Source organism: Varanus komodoensis, unplaced genomic scaffold, assembly GCF_004798865.1.
Source record: "Varanus komodoensis strain SLA01 unplaced genomic scaffold, ASM479886v1 scaffold18_3, whole genome shotgun sequence".
NCBI lineage: Eukaryota > Metazoa > Chordata > Lepidosauria > Squamata > Varanidae > Varanus > Varanus komodoensis.
This window is the reverse complement of record NW_025335549.1, coordinates 1,630,584-1,651,844: the sequence shown is the minus strand read 5'-3', so window position 1 is coordinate 1,651,844 and position 21,261 is coordinate 1,630,584. Positions and strand designations below refer to the sequence as shown.

The window sequence follows — 21,261 nt, the reverse complement described above, 5'->3', positions numbered from 1 at the left end:
TACCTTTGGGAAAATACACACTTCACCCCTTTCAGCAGATTGAATAAAACAGGTCACCAAGAAGGAGCGGAGCAAGCCAAGCCAAGCCAAGCCAAGCCAAACCTCGAAGGGCAGTTCAGAGAGTTTCAGCAAGCTTGAGCAGCCCTGGTTCTCCCATCCTGACCCCAACCAATATACAGCAGCACATCAAGTGGATCACTTGCTTTTGCAACAGGAGATACGAAAAACAAGTTTGCTCAACCACTGTAGGAGAAATTTGTTTCGGTTCATTTTTTAAAATAGGAACTACACTGTTTGCACTTTCTAGACTGACTGCACATGCACTCAGACACAATCTGCATTTCAAGTTGATGCATTTCCAAGCTTGCAATGTGATTAACAGACCCCCACCCCCAAATGTATTTGACAGTATGTGCACCTTTGAAAAAAACATGCATTGAAATGCTCAGTTTTGAAAATGCACACATGGGAGAAGAATGCATATATTTCAATGATGTGCACCACTGATGCATACATTTAGGAAACTATGCACAGATGTTCATGTTGCAAGAATAAAAACTGAGTTTGCAGTCTGATACGGACTCGTAATGAGCTTTAAGAGGGAATTCTGGCAGTTCAGTGACTGAATTTTGGCTGGTTCACCCATCTTTCCTCAGAGGTTAGTAATATTCCATTAGGAGCTGGATTAGGGAAGAGAGGGGCAAGAAAAGGCCTGAATCTGCCTTTAGGAAGAGAGATCCAGTTCCCATTGGTATAGATTTGCCATTCCCCCTTTTCTCCCCACCACCACCTTACTTAGAGTACTTGAGGGACACCCAGTCGCAAGCCTTCCTGGGGAACCCTTCCTCCAAAGGGCAGCTGCTAGTAAGGGTTAGTCTGCAGACTCAGCAAGTAAGTGGAGGCAGTGACATGCTCCCACCAGTAGCAATGTGGCTACTAATAGCAGTATGAGGAGGAGGATGTGGAGTGGAAGGAACTTGCTTCCTGCTCCTTCCTGCAGCCCAAGTGCCTCTAGCCAAGCGCAATTTGTAGTGAGATCCCCTACAAATGCAGCAGAGGGACAGTGGAGTTCCTCTGCTTTTCTTGCATGACCCCGACACAGGTCTATCTCTCGAGCTGCAGCCACCATTTCCTCAGTAGGGATTAAGAAGTCAGCAAAGCCAGAGCCCATAAAAGTTCTCTGTGTTCCACCTGAAAGCTCAGTTCAACTCTGGCCTGATCAGAACACATGCTTTTGTCTTGTCTTTTCATGTGAGGTGTACTTAGGTGCATCTTCCAAAGTATATAACCTTCTCTCATTGATTAGATTATCTTTGAGTGTACTCTTAAAAGGAGTATGCTTTCCTTGTATTATTTGACATGTACACCCTCACCCCCTGCATTGAGAGCTGCACTGCATGTGTGGAAAGGTATAAACTTTGGCTACAGATTGCAGGAGCTGCAAACAGGATAAATTCTGGCCATTAATGAACTGAAGCAAATGTCTTATACATCCATATTTCTTGGGTGGCTGTTGGAAAAGGTAATAATATATTGGGATTAAGAGACTGGCAGTCTAATAGGAAATTGAAGAAGCATGGCATCCTAAAATGCTGTAACAGGGGGAAAAATAAGACTTACTTCATTCGCTGGAGGAATGGTAAGCTTTGGTAATTTGTTCTTCACTCCTGCTCCGGCAGTCTTTCCTTCCAGCAGATTTCCAAAGGTTTGGTTTCCATATACACCTTCAATTTCTGCTGGTGGCTTCAGTTCAGGTGAGTCATTTGGAACCTGGTCCTGGCCATCCATTGGCCGAACATACGCAGTGGGCTTTTGCTGGGTCATGCTACTCTTACAGTGAAGTCCTGGAGGAAAGTTTGGTGCTGAAAGACTGTTGTTTGCTGACAATAAAGATGTGGAAGGGAGTGGAGATCCCGGTCCATGGCCCAGAAACTCAAGATCCACTGGAGACTTCGAATGGTTGCTTTCTTTATACGAGTGCTCTGCAACGGTTGCCTTTGAATGGTTGTGTCTTCTCGAGTGTGAGGACGACGGCGGCGTGTTGGCTTCCTCGCCTCCTCCGGTTTTATGCGCATCACCCTGACAGGCAAAAAGGTCCTCGTACCTGCCTTGCGGCGGCTCATGAGAAGAGCTGTGTTTTGTCCGACTTTGCTGACTACCAGTTTGACTTGGCTGGCCACTGCTGGAGCCATGATTGCCACGGGACCAATCAGTCCTGGATTTCCTGCTGCTTTGATGACTGTGCAGCAAACTGGAACTGGTTGATATGGAAGTAGGGGGAGGCATGGATGCTGAGGAGTGCCCCGTGACCTGGTGGGGTGGGATCATCCGGTTTCTTTGTTCTGGGAAAAAGCTCTGCTCAGTTTTATCTACTGGGGTCTGTGGCACTGAGTTCTTTGGGATGCCTACAAGGTGACTCTGGTTAGAATGGTTGGTCAGCAAATCCTTCATCTCATCATAATTCCCCAATGTATTTTGGACACGGTTGGCCAGGGCATCACCTTTGTTAGTCTAAAAAATAAAGAGAAGATTAGGTTAAGAGAGAAAACATCCCAGATAGGAGTAGCAGTGTGGCCGGACAGAAAAAATGCTTGGAATATGAGTGTTCTCCACTCATGATGTCTGGATATATGTGGAGGAGAGCTCTGTGGCCTTCATAGTCTCCCTCAGCTCTGAACTCAGTTTATCAAATTTATGCCAACCTGGTCTGCCTATTTATGCCAATAGTATTGCACTGCCATACTAGTTGCTGAACACGGGCAGCCATCCTTGGTGCATGGCCAGAAACCTATTCCTGTAACCCCTCACTTTTAATGTGATCGAGGTGTCTTGACTAGCACTTTTAAAAACGGTGATATAATTTGCAGAACAAGAAGGGTTTGGCTTGAATCTCAAGCATCCAAGTGATCTGTCAATTTCCAACTCTGAAAAAGCCAGGCCTGCTCTGAGGGTGTGCAATGTCCTATTTTGTCCAGCTATAGGTTCAAGTACCTCTGTGTTCAGAGATACAGGCGGGCCTTTGAGTTGTCAACCTAGACATGAGAAAAGTGTGTGGAAGACCAGTGCAAAAACTCAAGCTTGGGAGCCAAATTTAGCCCTCCCAGGGGGCAAATCTGGCCTCATAGATTTGCCCCTTAAGACTTCCCCAGAGGACCATGCTCCTGTCCCTCAAGCACTGATCATTTGGGGGGTTTCTGACTTTTGTGACATCTCTCCCCTATTCTAAAACTGAAGCCTTGGTTACTTGCAGTAAGAGCTTTGAGCTAAAATATGCAGATATTCTGGGCCTGCCCCCACCCCCAAATGCAGCCTCCAAGAGCTTCTTCAAAATGGAATTCAGCCCTGGGAATACACAGGTTCTGCACCTCCAGAGTACATGCTTGCATTTCGGGCAACAGGCAAACTATTCTGCAAGAAGATGGAGACAAAACTAATGGCTGACTGTTTCATTACATTGTGAGAAATAGAACTTGAAAGGGCTTTTCAATTGTTTATTTTTCTCCCCTGCATGGGTCGTTGTAACATGGTTTTGTAGGGTCTCTGGCTATTGGCCAGCTTGGTAGTTTGACAGCTATCTTCTAAAGGAGCACTTAAGAAAATAATTTTTTTCCTCCCAAAGAAAGATATACAGTTGTTGGCTGTGCTTGTTAAGATCTGTTCTACTCTGCTTTCTGGAACTGTGCAGCATGTGTTTTGCAAATCAATGATGCACAGTTATTTGCTGTAAAGTGCTGCAATTATTAAGCACATTCTGACTCATTGTTGACATTATGTTTTCATCTTTTCAGTTTTCTGCTTTACATCTCAGGCTGTTTCTACTCCATCTGGCCCCCTCCTCTCCAAACATGCATTTAAAATAGTGTGCACACAGATAACCTTTTAATATGAGTTCACTACTCAATTAATGGTCAAAGTCTGCATTTGAGCAATAGCTATAGTTAATCCCCAATGGAGAGGTGAGAATCTACTGGGGAAACCTTCAGAATACCTGTAAAGAAATGCTGGAGAAGGTGAGAATAGCCTGCGGAAGCCTAATTTATTTATTTATATTTATTGATACACATATGTATAGGCTGCCTATAACTGCTGAGGTCTTCCTAGGTGGCTTACAATACATTAAGCATATTAAAACATAATGATAACACAATGGTAAGACAAACTCTTCAATAAATGCATTTTTCAGCTATGATTGCTATTAAGGTAATTTAGCTTTTTCTCTTTTAAATGAAAAACATTAACTATTCATTTGATCACCTTTCCATTTTTGCTTCCAGCTTTCAGCACTTATATGAAATAACAGGAATGGGCAGACATTGTACAATCCAATCCATTTATGTTTTGCAGATTGTCGGGCCCCTTTTATTCAATCATCAGTTCACTGATGGATTCAGATTTTGCACAAACACTCTTCTACACATTTGCACAAACTTGCTCAAATTCAGACTGCCATAAGTGTGCAAATCCTTTGAGGCAAATAATGCAAACTAAATAAATGCAAACACATAAACCAAAAGTCTGCAAAATCCCCAGAATTTGCATGACTACAGAAAAGCCAGTCTGGTGTGGAATCCGTAGTTCAGAGTTTTAGGAATTCAAACTCATTCAAGTCTTTTGCAACTTTTCCACATCCATATGAGATCACAATCCCATATTATTTCCTAACTAAAATCTGCACTGCTGGATCAGGGCAAGGGTGTCCCAACTAGGCATGAGACTGTGAGGAGGCAGATTGTAACACGGAGTTCACTGCCTGTTTGGGGTCAGGCAAGGCAAGGCAAGGTAGGAGCCACATCAGCACCTTGGAGAGCACCATGTAAGAAGAGCAGGTTGGAGTATCCTCCCCTGGGGAGCTGTTGTCATAGCAAAATACTATGGCCGGTCTAAGAAGGCCAGTAGAACCTGCCTTTTGGCGACTTTGTCCCTGTGGTTCTTACACAGCCAGAGTCTGTTTTGGCAATCTCATGTTCCTTCATGGCTGAGAGACAGGAGAAATGGCAGGGAGTCCTCCTCAGAGTCAGATAATGGGAGAGTAGCGTCCTCGGACTGAAGAGGTATGGAAGGGGAGCTTGCTGGCTCCATTTGAACTGGGACAACCCGTCTGAATCTCAGCCGTCTTCAAGATAATGTGAAGACTCAGAGTTCAAAGCGAGTTCCCAAGGGCCAATCCACTTCTACCTCCAGTTTCTTGCACTGGCTAGCCAGTTCTTCTGGAAAGCTCATCAGCTGGGCCTGAAGACTATAGTCCTTCCTTGCCATTGATCTCAAGCAATGAGTATTTAGGGTCATGCACCCTCTGAACAGGGTACAAAATAGGGCTGCTTGTCTGCTGGCAAGGACTGGCAGACAAGAACACATAACCCCAGTCCTTTGTCATATTCACCGGTAACCAGTTGAAGTCCAGGCCTGCTTTAACGTGCTCACATTGCCATATAAAGCCTTAAATGGTTCAGGACATGGATATCTGGAGGAATGTCTCCTCCCATATATGCCTACATGGAACTTAAGATAATCTACTGTGATTCTTTAAAAGATGCAAGGAAGGCGGAAATGACAAGGGCTTTTCAGCTGTGGCACCCTAACTGTGGAGTCATCTCCCCAGAGAGGTGTACTTGGTGCTGATCCTTTACACCTTCTGGTGCCAGGCTAACATCTTTTTGTTTCCCCGGTGTTTTAACTGTTAAATATGGTTATAACATTTTATACAGGTTTCTATTCATATTGTCATTGGTAGTACTGTAGAATAATTATCATTTCTCTGACTTTTATTGTTTATTAGTATTACTTATGGGTTAATTGTGGTTTGTTATGTATTTATGCATTTAACTGGAGTTTTTACCTTGATTGCTGGATGCTGTGTTGTTTTGCTGTTTTATTCTTTCTTGTAAGATGTCCTGAGACATCAAACTGGTGGATGGGTTATAAAAGATTTACATAAATAAATTTAACTGTTCTGGTACTGTTGGTATCTCAGTCGATACCAAACTTATTTACATTCTGTTATGCTTTTCCATGGTTTTTCTTTTCGCTGTACTCCATTCAGAGAGCCTGTGGCTGATTGAAGGGTATATAAAAGTTCTAGTACATAAATAAGGTACATTTTATTATTATAGTGCCATGTCGCAAGAAAGGTGCCAAAGGTGCCCTGAATGGTTAAATGATTGTGCTAGATGGATCTTGCTTTCATGACTTCCGCCTGCTTTCTTTGTCCATCTAAGAGCAGCGGCAACATCTCAAGGGGGCAATTCAGGACACATGGTGATCCTTTGACTAAACGGAGCCCACAGCTGATAGGCCAAGGGATCCCCAAACCATAATCTCCTGCAAGAGATGATCTCATTCCTGACTGGCCAGATAAAAAGGGAGGTAACAGCAGCTGTATATTTGTATAATTGCAAGAAGACTGCCAGGAGTAGAAAAGAAAATGTATCTTGGAGAGTGCAGTATACCCCCAATTTTCATCCAGAGGAGAAAGGAAGTTTTGTAGCAAAGTCTTGGCTCATTTAAGGGCTATCATTGATCTGCTTCTTCCCAACTGTGATTATAAGTGATGCTTAAATTAACGTATGGGGGAGCAGTTGTCAGCATTTCTATCAATGCAACTGTAATTGACAAGGCAGGGTTAAATTTATTCAAAGCTAGCATCTCTCTGTAAGTTCTGCAAAAATCTTCTCCACTAATCAACTTGTCAAGAAGCACAAGGTCTTCCGGGAATTGCAAGCACTGTTTTTCGCTAGAATCACGTAAAGCAGGCCTCTGGAAATGTATATAACTGCTGGGGGTATCTATACTTGAAATGTCTTTGAGGGGACTGCCTAGGAGCAGGAAGTCCCTCTGGAATACCAAGAGAGCACATGATCTTTGAGGGATGCGTCAGAGAGGTGCAAAGGTGGGGGTGATGCTTAGAGATAACTTGATAAACAAAAGTTTAGCAAAGAGATCCCCAAGGGCAAGGCCTGCCTGAACCTGCACCACTAACTCATACAATAAAAAATGAAAAAATAAAACATCTAATCAGACTTGCTGACAGGCCATATGGCACATAGAGGTGAGTCTGGGGTATCGATTTATCATCTCATACTGACTTCTCAAGTCCCTTTTGGCTGAAGTTCATTGTTTCCCACAGCCAAACAACAATGGCCAGCACACATGATGCTTTACAGAGAGGCCCCAAACAGCCATTACCTAAAATCCCTTTTAAGCAGCTACATATTTTTGTCATTTTTTTTTTACTTTAGAGCAAGTTGATCACTGTCTTAAAGGCCTCATACTAATTATACTAAGGTTCCAGTCCATATCTGTGCTCTAGAACTACTTCTTTAAGGAAAGGAAAGGAAAATAGTGTGTATGGGCTTGTGTTTGCGGGGAGATGTTGCTCCTCAAATGAAATCCAAGGAATGGCTGTCCTGGTCCTGTGACATGATTGGTCTACTCTGTGGAGCAGCAGCCTTAGAGGAGATGAAACCTGCTCCTGCTAGGCACACATTTGCCCTGCAGGCAAAACATGCCCTCTGTCCCGAGTTATTGATGCTGGTGGTTCCTATGTCAGTGGAGTTCTGCACCTTCTCTGGGTTTCAGCCTGGACTTCAAGGGAGCTGTCTATGGTGCTGAACTCTCATAGCTGGGATATGGTCTATGGTGCCACGGTGATGAACTCACCAGGTTTAGCTCCTGAAAAGTTCAGGCTAATGCGTGGAGTGGATACCTTGCCTGACCAGCCTCCAGCAAGTTTTTCCCTTTAAAAGGCCTTGGCTTATTTGCATCACAAGTTTAGCAGTGCCAAAAGGACTGCTAAAAGGACTAATGAATTCCAAGGACCTACTTAGCAGAAGTGTCCTCAAAGGAGCTTAATTTTGGGATAAGGTTGGGGTGTTTTAGAAATCTAGAAGGACTCAGACCAAGGATCCATGTAGTCCACCTTTGTGTTTATTACAACAAGCCTTCCTGGGGTGTCCCAAAAAGAAGCAGGGCATAGGCTGATAATTTCACCCTACCACTTCCCAATGGCTGGTGCTAAAAGCCACAGTGCCTGATGCTGAAGTTTCCATACAGGTAGCAGTGCTAAGAGCCATTCATGGAGTTCTCCTCCCCAAATATTTTTAATTCCCTTTGAAAGCCAGCTAAGCCAGGATTCATATCCAGATCTTGTGACCCTGCATTCTGTAAACTCAGTCCACTTACTCCCCGAAGAAGACATTCTTCGCTCAGTTCTGAATCTATGGATAATCACTTTTAAAGGGTGACATCCCTCTCCACAACCAAATATGTGATGGGGAAGAGTGGAAGGGGAGTGTTCCCTCTATATTTCCATTAAGCAGTATAACATTATTGGGAAAGGGAGACAGGAGAATAAAATACATTTTTCCTTCTTTTGTCACCCCCCCCCTTTTTTTTTTTTGGTATCCTTTGGGGATTGTACAAGTAGCTGCGTACTGAAGTAAATATTTAGCAAACTAATCAATTGTGCCAGGTGAGGAATCACCTTGCATGCAAGAAACTGTTGTGTGTCTGTCTGTCTGGTTTTTAAAGAGCACAAGTTGGTAATTTTTAGTGTTAAAAAGTGCATTCTGTTTAAGCCAAGAATAAGTCCTTTGTGAACTGATCCACCTCCTTCAATCCAAGCTGTACAATGAACTACTTGGGCAGTAGCCAAAGCTACCCCTCCATCACCCCAATTTAAAACAAGGAGATTCCATTGTGCTTAAGGGACTGGGAGGAATCACAATGCAGAAGCCAAACACTTGCTCACTTGTTTGTCTTCTTTCCATTCCTCCCTGCAAGACTGCTGACACAGCACTTGTGTAAATCAAGCCAGCGAGATGCAGAGCCTTGGGCAATTCTCATCTAGAAGGTCCAGGTTTGCCTTACAGTTTCGCATCACTGGAGGGTCAGCAAAGGAGAAGAAAACCAGTGGGGGTTGGTTGGTTGGTTGGTTGGTTTGATTGACTGATTTTTGGTCTCAAGTCCTTCCTCCAAGGATCTCAGAACAAGGTCTGGTCCCACCATTTCATCTTCACAACCATCTTGTGGGACTGGAAGGCTGAAATAATTTTAATAACTCCAGCACTGGGTCTTACCTCTCCTTTGAAGGCTGAAATCCAAAAGGCATTTGTTGTTGGTGGTGTGGTTATTTGCTGTCAGGTCACTGCCAACTTATGGCAGCCCTGTGAATGAAACCCTCCAAAATGTCCGTAAAGGTAAAGGTTTCCCCTTGACATTAAGTCCAGTCATGCCTGACTCTAGGGGGCGGTGCTCATCTCCGTTTCCTAGCCAAGGGAGCCAGCATTTGCCCGCAGACAGTCTCTGTGATCATGTGGCCGGCATGACTAAACACCGAAGTGCACAGAACGCTGTTACCTGCTCACTGAAGCTGTTACCTGCTCACTGAAGTGGTACCTTTTTATCTACTTGCATTTGCATGCTTTCAAACTGCAAGGTTGGCAGGAGCTGGGACGGAGCAACAGGAACTCACTCCGTTGTGCAGATTCGAACCAGCAACCTTTCGATCTACCAGGCCAGCAGCACAGCGGTTTAAACCACTGCGCCACCTGCAGTCCCTGTCCTTAATTAAGGTGTCACTAAACATGATTAGGATCAGTAGGTGGCATGAGTGTTAACAAATTTGGTTTTGAAAGTCTTATTCATGACATTGTGCATCTTGAAATGTTGCAATCCACCACTAGACCCCACGATGGGGCAAAAACAGACACCCAAACGGCAGCATCCAGATAGGCATATATGAAGCTCCATTGAGAGTCTGCCTATTTCAGCTTTGTGACTATATCTGTACCTATCCATCTGGTGAAAACACACACAAGGGGACCAGACAGAAATGTGCTTGCATTTTGTAAACTGGACAAAGGAAGATATCTGTTGCTGTAGTCCTACCTTCTCCAAGCTGGTGTCCTCCAGACATTTGGGCTACAATTCCTAGCATTCCCAGCCAGCATGGCTAATGTTTAGGAATGCCACAAGTTGTGATCAAAAACATCCACATGGCAACAGATTGAGGAATGGTCCTGTAGTCTTTCCAGCTATCAACACGACCAAGGATGGTGTGTGTTACATAAGAAGTAGGTTTTTACTGATTATAGGTTAAGTTTTGCCTATTCTGATTAGGAGCAGTTCTCCAAAGCCTTTTAAGCTCTACCTGGACATGCTAGGGGATAAACCCAGGACCTTCTGCAGATAAAGCAAGAAGTCCATTCAGTGTTCTGTACCCTTTCTCTTCTCCCTCCCTCTCTGCCTCTCTTTCTTTCCCTGTCTTCTAAACAGCTAGCCAAATCTTTGATTCTCCTCTGCTATTTTCTGAAGAATTTAGCAATGTAATTTCTGAAGAATTCCATGATGTAAATTATATGTTTGCTTTCTGACCCCTAGTTGCATATTTCACATTTATTCAGCATGCTAGCTTATTTCAAAACGGTGTACCTCCCTGCTTTTTAGTTCTGTTGCTTTTTTTTAACCAACAATGGTTTAATCAAGTACCTTGAATTAATCAAGATCCACATCCTTGAGTTGACAAGAGCTGAGCAGGGCTGTCAAGGACAGGACATTTTGGATCGCCATATGTTGGAGATGAAAGAACACAACAACAACAACAGTCAAGTACCAGAATCCTTTTTCTCAAGTATATTCGAATTGCTGTGGTTATTCACATTCACACCACTTAATGTCAAGGCCCAATCCATAAGTGATGCTTTAGATGACATTTGTGTGGTTTCACTCACTTGTTGCTTGTTGCTTGTGTGTGTGTGTGTGTGTGTGTGCACCTTTCAGGAGAATGGATGTCCACAAAATAAAATGGGAGTTCTGGAAATGTATTGTAAAAAAGAAATGTGCTTTTCCCCAAAAGACTTTGGCTTAATTCTTTCCACAACCAACTGGCCATATTCCAAATCATCTGGGACCCCTTTTTCAAGTCAACTGGCTGAAAAGACTGTGCAAGGTCCAAATGGCCAATTAATGCACCAAGAATGCAGGTGATTCTAAGTGACTTGGCTAGGATCATATAAATGGCTCTCCTACAGATACATTCTCATATGGATACTTTTTAAATATTCCCTTTTCCCTTTTCAGTATTTCCCCTTTTCTTTCCCATTCTTTCTTTAGCAGTATCCAGCCTTCTTTCTTTCTCTACTCTTTCTGTTTAGGGCTTCTTCCTCTCTTCGCTCTCACCCTCTTAGTAGCCCTTAACACGTACTCTGCATTGTTCAGTAAGTGGGTTCAGTTTCTCCATTTGAACGATTCCACCACCATGCCAGTGTCTACATGAAAACATCTTAACTGAATTTCCTAATGAGAGCTGAAGGACATTCCAGGAAGGAGTCCCCATGAAGGAGAAAGCATTTGCTCAGGATAACTGACATAGAACTGTCTGGTAGAATCTCAGAGAATGTGGATAATTGGATGATTGGGATAACGGAGGCTCAAGCCATATGTTTTCTGTTAGAACTGCCAAAGTATGACAAGAACAGTCCTATAGAAACTAGCAAAGCTTCAGTGGCAAATGTAGAAGTTAAGAAGGACAGCTAGGACATCCACAATGATGACTCGTGCAGGACTGATGTTGAAATGATATTAAGGTACAATTTATCGGTCTTCAATATCTCTTGTTAAAGTAGCTGTGATGCACTTCTTTCAGCCTAAGAGTTGGATTCCATTTTGGAGAAGCTCTTACAGGCCACATTCCAGTGGGTGGGCAAGGCTGAAAGCAAAGGGGGTCAGGCCGAAATAGCAACATATTTTAGCTTTAAAGCAATTCCTTCCATTAAGTAGGCTTTGGAGAGGCATTTCTTCCCTTTAGAATGGGGGACAAAACTGCACAAAAGCCAGAAAGCCAGAAAACAATTCATTATTACAGGATCGCAGCTGAGCTAGGAAAAAGCAGTGCCCGAGGTTCTGGAGAGTCCTAACCAGCCAGAACTGGCAACAGTAGACCAACAAGCTGGCCAATGAGAAACCACCTTATGTTCAAAAATTATTAAGGAAGGGTTCTGTAAGCTTCTAAACCTGACAAAGTGATATGGTGCTATCATAGAAACAAACAGAATACAAAATATACTGTTCATGAAGCATGCTTCCAAGACTGGGAAAGGTGGGGACAAGGATATGCTGATGTTCGCAAGTCTGCTTCATCTAAGCTCACTTCCTGTCCACTTGAGTTGAATAAGATAGGCTGCAGTGTGTGCATCTTTACTGCTAAGGAAATTTGTGCAAATGCACTCTTTGTGTGATTTGCATAAAACTACACCATTTATGGAAATTCACACAATTTGCACAAATCACAGTATTTTATGCATTTTGCACAGACTGGCATCTGAAATGCACATGACTGTTCTGTGATCTGGGAAAATTGTGCAGGGACCACATGCTTTTCTGGTGCCAATTTGCAGAGATGGGCTGATTTAAACACACACACACACACACACACATCTTTAGTGATCTTTTTAAAATATAAATTGTGGGTGGTATACTTGAATCCAGGAAGTTGAATCTTGTCAGACTCCTCACACATCCCTAGATGGAGAACTGCAGTTCCCATCAGCCATAGCTAGCATAGCTAATTGCAGCAGGAAACAACATCCAGAGGTCTACACATTCCCTGTCCTCATCTTCCATTATGGTATGTTCCTAGGATGAAAGTAAGACACAGGGTACTATTTGTCAAATGCTATTATGGACTGAAAGGCAAAAGGGATATGCATATTTTAAGGCACCTGAATGTGTGTGGGAGACGACTGACTAGTCAAAGTAGCAGAGGTTTTCAAGGGGGCACTCCTTGCAGAAAATCACAGGCAAAGATGCCCTTTGGAGGATTTGTCAGAAAACTCCTCTGCGACCCTGGTGAAATGCCAACAATTTTCAGACAGTCTCTTGATAGACAACTTTACATGATTAAGTCAGCAAAAAGCAGAAGATTGTCTTCCTTTTGGGAGGAAGAATTAGGCTTCTATAAGTGAAGTACAGTTTGTTAAGCACTGGGATTATGTATCAGTTAAAAAGTGCAAGGGGTGGTACATTTATGTATTCATTTATTATGTTTATATCCAAGCTTTCTCCCATTGTGGAACTCAGGGTGGCTACATGCAGTTCCAATGTGGTCTCCCCTCCAAGCTCAGGCCAGCCCCAGCCCTGCTTAGCTTCAACATATTATTATTATTATTATTATTATTATTATTATTATAACATTTCTATGCCGCCCCTTGCCGAAACCTCGGGGCGGCTTACAACATGATAAAATACATTGAAATACAATAGTACATAATAAATTACCATTAAATATAACAATACAAAAAATACATTGATTTACAAATACAAAATTAAAATTATCAGTATAAAATAAAAATATAGGAGGAGAAAGAGAAGGAAGAAGAAGTTGCCCAGGCCAGATCATTCTCTGGGCCATACATAACAGAAAGGCACCCTTTTCAGTTTCCAGATTACAACCAGGGAAGTGCCTTGTTCTGCAGAAAGACGCTTAGGTAAGTCTGAAAAAATATAATTTTCAGCTACCCCCCATTCTGTTTAATGCCATTGTTTCACCTGGTGGCCGCTGCTTTGGCAGTATTATTTTTCTCTGGTACCTCTAAATCAGTAATTAGTCACACAGGTGAACCCAACCAATCAGGGATCTCATAGCAAATGTGATGATGCCATTTACTACCTTATACAAGGGAGGTGTTGGGGAATTTACATTTGTGCTAATATCTTTTCCACAGGTGAAAGATCACTAAAAATGCTGAGGGAGGGGGTGGGGATTAGTATTCCTGAAAAAGTGCAAAAAATGGTGATTCATTTCATTTTGGTTCTAGTTATATGTGTTTTGTCTTAAGGATTTGTAAGCCGCCCCAAGAGGGTAGTAGCGGATGGGTTAGAAAAGCTTTCAATAAATAAATAAATAATAAACATAAATAAGCATTCCATTTCTTAAAGAGAGTAAGGGAGCCAAAATCCATCTTCTCCATGGCAAAATTCTTCAAAAAAATTCTTCTGAAACAGGCATGAATGTTGACATTTCAGTCGATCTATTGGGGTAGGAAGGCACCTCAAAGTCCAGGTCTGAACCTGGCAGAGGTGAATTCTGTAAGTTTACCTAGTAAGTCTGTTCTGGGCTATACCACTTCAGTCTGCAGATAGGGGGAGGTCATACAGCAGAATGCACCACCAAAAATGCTCCCCCACCCAAAAAAAGATCCCACATATCTGGGCTAGAGTTTTTGCCCACCTTGAGCAAAAGAGGCCTTCATGCCCCCTTCCAACTCTACTATTCTATGATTCACCTCCAAATCCTAATATTGTGTTTAAAAAGCATTTTTAATTGGGGGGGGGGGGCGGTTAGTCCTGGGAGCTGCCTCCCTTACAGTTTCAGGTTGGTGCAGCCAACCCGGCTTCCAGCCAAGCTGGCTTCCTTGATGATAACAAGTCCTCTAAGGCTGACCCACATGCATTTCTTGCAGTCATTTCATATTCAGGAAATAGATATGGATTCTGATTAGAAGTCCCAGTTCTGGGAAACGCTCTGGCATCATCCCACTGTGGCACTATGACTAGAGCTGTTGGAGAGATGCAACATGGAAGAAGATCCTGGCACCCCAGAGGGCTGCCAGTTGTCAAAGATAATTAAATTACTCAGTGCAGTTGTGTGGAAACTGAATTTTGAGTGTGTGGAACCAAGAGGATGCCCACTCTGAGGCCCTGAGGTGCGATTAACGCTTGGGAATGTATGGGGGGGAATGTTTCAAATGAAATGAAGGCCAAACATAGCTTCAGGTGCTTATTTACCTTGTAGGGTTCTCCAAAGAGATTAAAGCCAGATGCAAAAAGATCGTCGTCCTGCTGGACTTCTTGATTCCTCCGTTCCCATTCTTTTCTCTTAAGCGCATTCCGGTCTTGTTCATAGTGACTGGAATTGTTTAAAAAAGAGACAATCCATTATTCTTCTGAAGTGGACCGTTGTCCATGAAAGCTTATGTCATAATCAATTGGTTTGTCTTTTGAGTGCCGCACGATTCTTTGTTGTTTCTGCAGTTACAGAGCAACACAGAAGTCCCCCTGAAAACTGTTACTCTTCTTTCCACTAAACAATTCGTTTTATTGAGTTTTAAGTAGAAAATACTCAAAAAGGCGCCATGAGAATAATGGCATTAAAGATGCTTTCACACATGAAGGTTTCGCTGCTCCAGGCTCATGCTTCTTTGCCAAGCACTGCACATGGAAAGAACCCTTTCCAAAGTGTCTTCTCTACTGAAGGACACTTCCCCACAAGAGCCCTCCAAGTTCTGCCCACCACATCTGCCAGCTCCTGACACAGAGTTGCTCACCAGAATCTGCCTTGGTGTCAACTGCCCCTTTTGTCCCACTCCAATATTTCTCAGATCAAAAGTGCACCATCCTACAACTCACTTGGCACCCCCAATTACAGAAAGTAAGGTGAGGTTCAGTTCTGGGCCCCACAGTCAAAGGGGGATATTGCAAAGTTGGAATCAGTGTGGCAAAGGGCCACTGGGATGGTGGCTGGTTTGCAGGGTAAACCGTATGAGGAGAGACTGATGGAGCTGGGTCTTTTCAGCCTTGAGAAGAGGAGACTCAGAGGGGACCTGTTAGCGACATACAGGTACATGAGGAGGTGTCACGTAGAGGTGGGTCATGACCTTTTTTCCCCTGCAGTGGAGGGCAGGACACGTTCCAATGGAGCAAAGCTCAGGGAACCAAGCTTAAATTGGATGCCAGGAAGTACTTCCTGAGAGTCAGGACCCCGAGGGTATGGAATGGGCTTCCCTGGGAGGTGGTTGAAGCCCCAACAGCGAGGGTGTTTAAGGACAGGCTGGACATGCACATGAGTGGAGCTGGCTGGAGCCGGGGGTCAGACTAAACAGTCCAGGAGGCCCCTTCTGACTCACTCTATGTTTCAGCTTGGAAGAAAGTCAAAAGGACCAGGCTAGACGGACGAATAGTCCACCATATCTGAGGCAGATTTCTGAGCTGAACCTGATATCTTTGAGCAAAAAACATGTTTTCCCATTGACCCAGATAGACCCTTTCCAAAATAACACACCTCCATTGGTACAGCTGCTTAAACTGTACTAAGTGTATCCATCTCTAGAAGCAAGGGCTTTGGTTGTATGTGTGGGAGACATTTTAATAAGAGAAATTTATGCATCCAGAATATTTTAGCAGGAGTTTTGTTTTAATAATAATAAAAAACACTTTTATTGCTGTTTTGTGTGTTTAATTAAATTCTACCACCCTAATCCAGTCTGACATAAATCATTACTAAAACATAATTATATAGTAAATAAGCAATACAGCATTTACTATTTTCTAGCAGGTTAAAAAAAGGATTAATAAAAATCAAACTCTATAATTGCTCAAATCAATGTGCATAATTATACTCCGGTCTTCTAGGTAGCCCAGAGATATAACAAATGGAGTTCAGTGGCTGTAAATCAGCATTTTCCCCCAATGGTTATGTCAAAAAGTCCCAACACAGCTTTGTTTAGGAGGAAAAGCCTAATGGAAAACTTGAGTTTTAAAAGTTCAGTTCTGTGCATTGATGATTCCTGCACATTCCATCAGGATAGGGCATTATGCTCTTTAAATTACATATCTGGACTGACCCTAAGCATTTGTGCCCAATTTCCGGCTTGAGCAAAACCATCAAGGTGTGTCTTCAGCCCTAGTATAACATCTCACTTTGCAGGAAAATGTAGATGTGTGACACATCCAGGAGACCCTGAATGAGTGTATCAGCTTATTCTGAATGTATAAATTCCTTACTGGGCAGGAATTGTCAAGATGCATGGCATGGGTTTCTTCTTGTCCTCACAATCAGCTTGTGATGTAGGTTAGGTTGAATTAATTACAGTGAATGGCCCAAGAAGGGCCTGCATCTCTGAAGGAGGGTCTCCTTCTGTATACACTTGCCTGAGCCCTATGGTCCTGGTCTGAGGTCCTTCTGGGGAGGCCTCTTTGAAGGAGATCAGAACAGTGGCTACCCAGAGAAGGGCCTTTTCTGCAGTGGCACCCTGGCTTTGGATCCTGTTTCCCTGGGAGGGGCACCTGGTGCTGATGCATTATTCATTTTGGCACCAGGCCAAAACCTTTCCATTTCCCCTATAGTTTGAGGGTTAATGCTCTTGGAATTATTTTTTTTATTGTCTATTTATATTCTATTTATGTGTGAACAACTTATGGAACGTTATGAAAGACAAAGACTGGAGGGCCAATGGAGTGAGCTCAACTGCTTGTGACAGACCCCGCAATTTCACCAGTTGTGTGTGCCAACTTGAGCCTGTGTGTGATTTATCTCACACATGGACCGCAGCGAACTGCCCTGCACCCTTCGACCCCCACTGCCCTTTGCTGGGGAGACTTCATTTCGTTATTTATGAGACGGCTAACCTGCCCCATTAGCCACACAGCTCCCTGGGCAGCTTACAACCTTCCATGCAGCAACCCTTCATCCGCTACTCTGGGACTTCCATGGCCAGAGACTTTATCAGATTCATCGGAGTCAGACGGCATGCCTCTCATTCAGGACCAACATCTCCAGTAACTGAACAACCAGGCCGGAGCTCGGCAGAGGGAGCACAACTAAGCTGTCAGTCTTAGAAGCCTTCTGCAAGCTGCTAAGGCAACAGATTTCCCTGAGCGAGCTGCAGCCTATACCTGGCCTAGTGCTCGGTCAAGGGTCACGGTGTATCCTGTGTAGTCTAAGCTTGCCTTGCCATCCTGCTTCATCAGATCTGCTGCTGCCTCTCATTTTCAGTAGGTGCGTTGCTGATCAGCTGCCTTCGGAAACGTGAACTGAGCTAGACAGGACATTGGCTTTGTACAGTAACCACCTTGAGTCCCACTCCTTGCTTTGATTTCATGCACACACAGCTGTGTGTAGAAAATTCACCTTCTAGACACAGTTTAGAAGAACAATATAGCAAAGAACAACCTCCTCTCACATCTCTGCTGGAGATGAATTTAATCTCCATCCAGCCTTTCTGCACCAGGAAGATAACCAAATATTGACAACATTTGCCTTTTCAGCTCAGCATGCCAATGCATGGAAAGATTCACACAGTGAGATATAATGAGCTATGAGCTGTGCTGTGATGGGGCCGTTGCAGTGTATAAAGTCACTGATTTCTCACTGAAGCCACAATTACTAATTTGAAGTGCTGTCTAATTAAAACCACAGCTATGTATTTACCCTCTTGTTATACCTACTGCAGTGTTATAATTACAAAGACCTCTTTATCTACTCAATTAAAGTTCTCTGGATGCAGACAGGTTGTGTTTGAACCCACTGGCCCCACAGGGACGGGAGGCTACCATCCACCTCTGGAGGTGACCATGTATGCGATCTTGTTTTCACATGGAAAATAAACAGAGCAAATGAAACAACAAGCAACAGTCTATTTGGAGATAATGTATTGGAAGCGATTCAAGCTTCCCAGCGCTTCATATTGGGAAGTTTAGGTTGGCAAGCAAGACTAGCTGTTTCAGTGCATGGACTGTGCACCCATTCTGCATGCATTAATTGTGTGGACATTCATCTCCCACCATTTAGGATGTGGTGCCATTGCTTTTCCTGGCCTCTGCGATCCTAAATTGGTCGCCTGGGTGATGCCACCCAGTTCATATTCGCAAGCGAACAAATTGGCTGAATGACATTAAATCAACAAGTGTCAGAAAAGGAAATCAGCAGCCCATCAATTCTGCCTACATGATGATGTCAGCAAAGGTGAAACCGGACAATAGCAAGTGAGGGGAGGTGAAGGCGATGCAGATATGCCACCATGTGGATATTCATCCATTTGTGCCACAGTGCCGAGACCATAAAATGTGCGTATCTGAAGCACAGCGTGCATACAAAGAGACACCAGAGGTTATTTGGTATGCCTTGGGGTTTTCTTATTTTTAAAATGCAGTAACTTATTTTAATTGCTGCACATCCATCCATGGGGCTGAAAGCTGTAGTCTCATCTTCAGCCACTGGGGGAACACGTCCTTAACCAGCACTTAGCTTTGCTGCTGGGGAGACTCGTGTGTACCCACCTTCCCTGCCCTGTCATGGGGCCGCTTCCCTTTGGAGGAATGGAGTGCATGGATCCCACCTCAGGGGGTTCTGGGATGCACAGGGTGGGGGCCAGGCCTAGAGTGTCAGCAGTGGTGGCGTCACTCAGAGGGGATGGACACAAGGCAAGCAGCTCTGCAAATGTGCTTGAAAGCTTTGCTGTCTCCAAGGAAGAATTATTCCAACCTGTGCAAAGCCACATAAATTCACTACGGAAGAAGTGAGCACGTCCACAGTGAGTGCTGAAACCAAAACGCAAAAGGAATGCTGAAAAGTGAAGGGGTGTTTTTTTAGCAGTGCAGAAAACCTATGAAGCAGGGTGAATAATTTCAGTGTGCCTCTGGTTTGGCATGTTTGGATGTAGTCGTTTTAAGTTTGTTTTATACCATTTATTGCAATCTGCTATCCTAAAATAATCTCAGGCTTGTTTGCATATTCTGAGGCTTCATCGGAGTCAGATGATGGTAGAAAAAATACCAACCAACCCCAAGAAAATTTGAGTAGACCTGGCTCATGACTTGCTCATGCCTAGATGCGTGATCCTGGAATGCAGACCCAGCCAGAGTGCCAAATTCAGGGTCCCCTAAAGACACCCAGTGATTTGTGAGGAAATAGTGGTAGTTTGGCTGGGGTGAGACTGGATCGCCTCCCTCCTCTCTGTTTCTCTCAATCTCTCAAAAGCAATCTAGAGATAACCAATTGAAAGTGCTCTTGACTCCTCTAGCAGTCCTCATAAGTAACCAATTCAAATATGCCATTCCTCAGACGGAAGAGTCCTCTCCTTTAAGCTCTCCATCAAATCCATACTGGTGATTGCTTTCTGGACACCAGTCTTGCATTTTTTAAACAGGTGCCTTTAATATGCACACCCCGCCCACCAGTAAAATACAGAGAGAGAGAGAGAGAGAGAGAGAGAGAGAGAGAGAGAGAGAGAGAGAGAGAGAGAGAGAGAGAGAGAGAGAGAGAGAGAGAGAGACAGAGAAGATGTTTTATATCCAAACATATGCATGTTTCAGGATTTTGTAGCAGGTTCCACAACACAAATCAAACCCAACCATGTCTGAGGAACACGCACACTTCTGGAAAAGACTGGGACTACATCTATACAGGAGCATATACATGCTCCTGAATGGTGGTATGCACAGAAAAAGGCTCACTTTGTAAAACAATACACAAAAAAATCAGACGAGTTTATGTCCACAAAAGAGGAAAAAATGTATAGCAAAACAGCATGTGATGGACAGAAGATGGCAGGTGTTTATGGAAACCAACACAGTACAGGTTAGTGATGTGACTGCACCATAGGCCTTTCAAACCCTTTGTTCCATGGCCAATCCAAGACACATTGCTGCCTGAGGCAAAGGACAAGATGGGCCCTTTCCCATTCCACATACAAAAGCCTTTCTTCCAGACAGAACACCTTCTTCAGTACCAATACAGGAAATTGTGGCACACAGCTTTCTCTTTCATTTCCTCACAGCATTTGCTTCCTGGGGCAACCGGTTCCCTTTGTCTGATGGTAGACCTGGCACAAGTTTATTGGATGGCATCGGGGGTGTTTCTGAAGGCAGTTTCTGAGGCCATTTCCTAAAACCCTGGGAGAGTTTTTGGTTGACTTGCTAAAACATGGGATAAGTCTTCTGGGGCATCCTAGGCATCGCAGGACTGGAAAACCTGCTTCAAATTCTAGGTAGCAGAATAGAATCTGTTGGAGTCAATGGGTAACATTTTAGGGCCACCACCACACAGAGATGGAATCTTATTTCAAATGCTTTATGTCCTGACCAAGTGCTCAGGCACCAGGATTCACTGTAGCAAAACAAGAATAAGCATTTTCCTTTGTTTTCTTTTCTTGCACACTGTGAGATTTTCATTCACACACGTTATCCATTTTTGTGGTTTCTTGGTCCAAGGGTTAAGCAGTTAACGCCGCATCCTATGCATGTGCACTCAGAATCCCATTGATTACCTAGGAATGGGGTCCATTTAACATAGTAGAATTTACTCTGAGGATTGAAGAGATGGACAGATATAGCAGAGTCAAGTCTCAGGCTGAGGTCCTTCCAACAGTTTCTACCAAGAACTGATACACTGTAGCTGCTGGGATTAAAAATCTGGGATCTTTTGCACTCACAAAAAGCGTAGAGTCTTCTTCTCCCAAAAAGTCTTTAAGCAGAACCAGCAAGTAGACT

The 21,261-nt window shown here is 43.6% G+C and overlaps 1 protein-coding gene across 1 annotated transcript in view; it reads right to left on the bottom strand.

The window, feature by feature from the left end:
• The window catches only part of AFF2 (AF4/FMR2 family member 2), a 334,781-nt gene that overhangs the window by 283,521 nt on the left and 29,999 nt on the right, over positions 1-21,261 (bottom strand). The window contains exons 2-3 of the mRNA XM_044427153.1: positions 14,782-14,902; positions 1,621-2,511 (exon numbers count right to left, since the gene is read on the bottom strand). Coding sequence (XP_044283088.1) covers positions 1,621-2,511; positions 14,782-14,902 — 1,012 coding nt within the window. The remainder of the gene's footprint in view (positions 1-1,620; positions 2,512-14,781; positions 14,903-21,261) is intronic.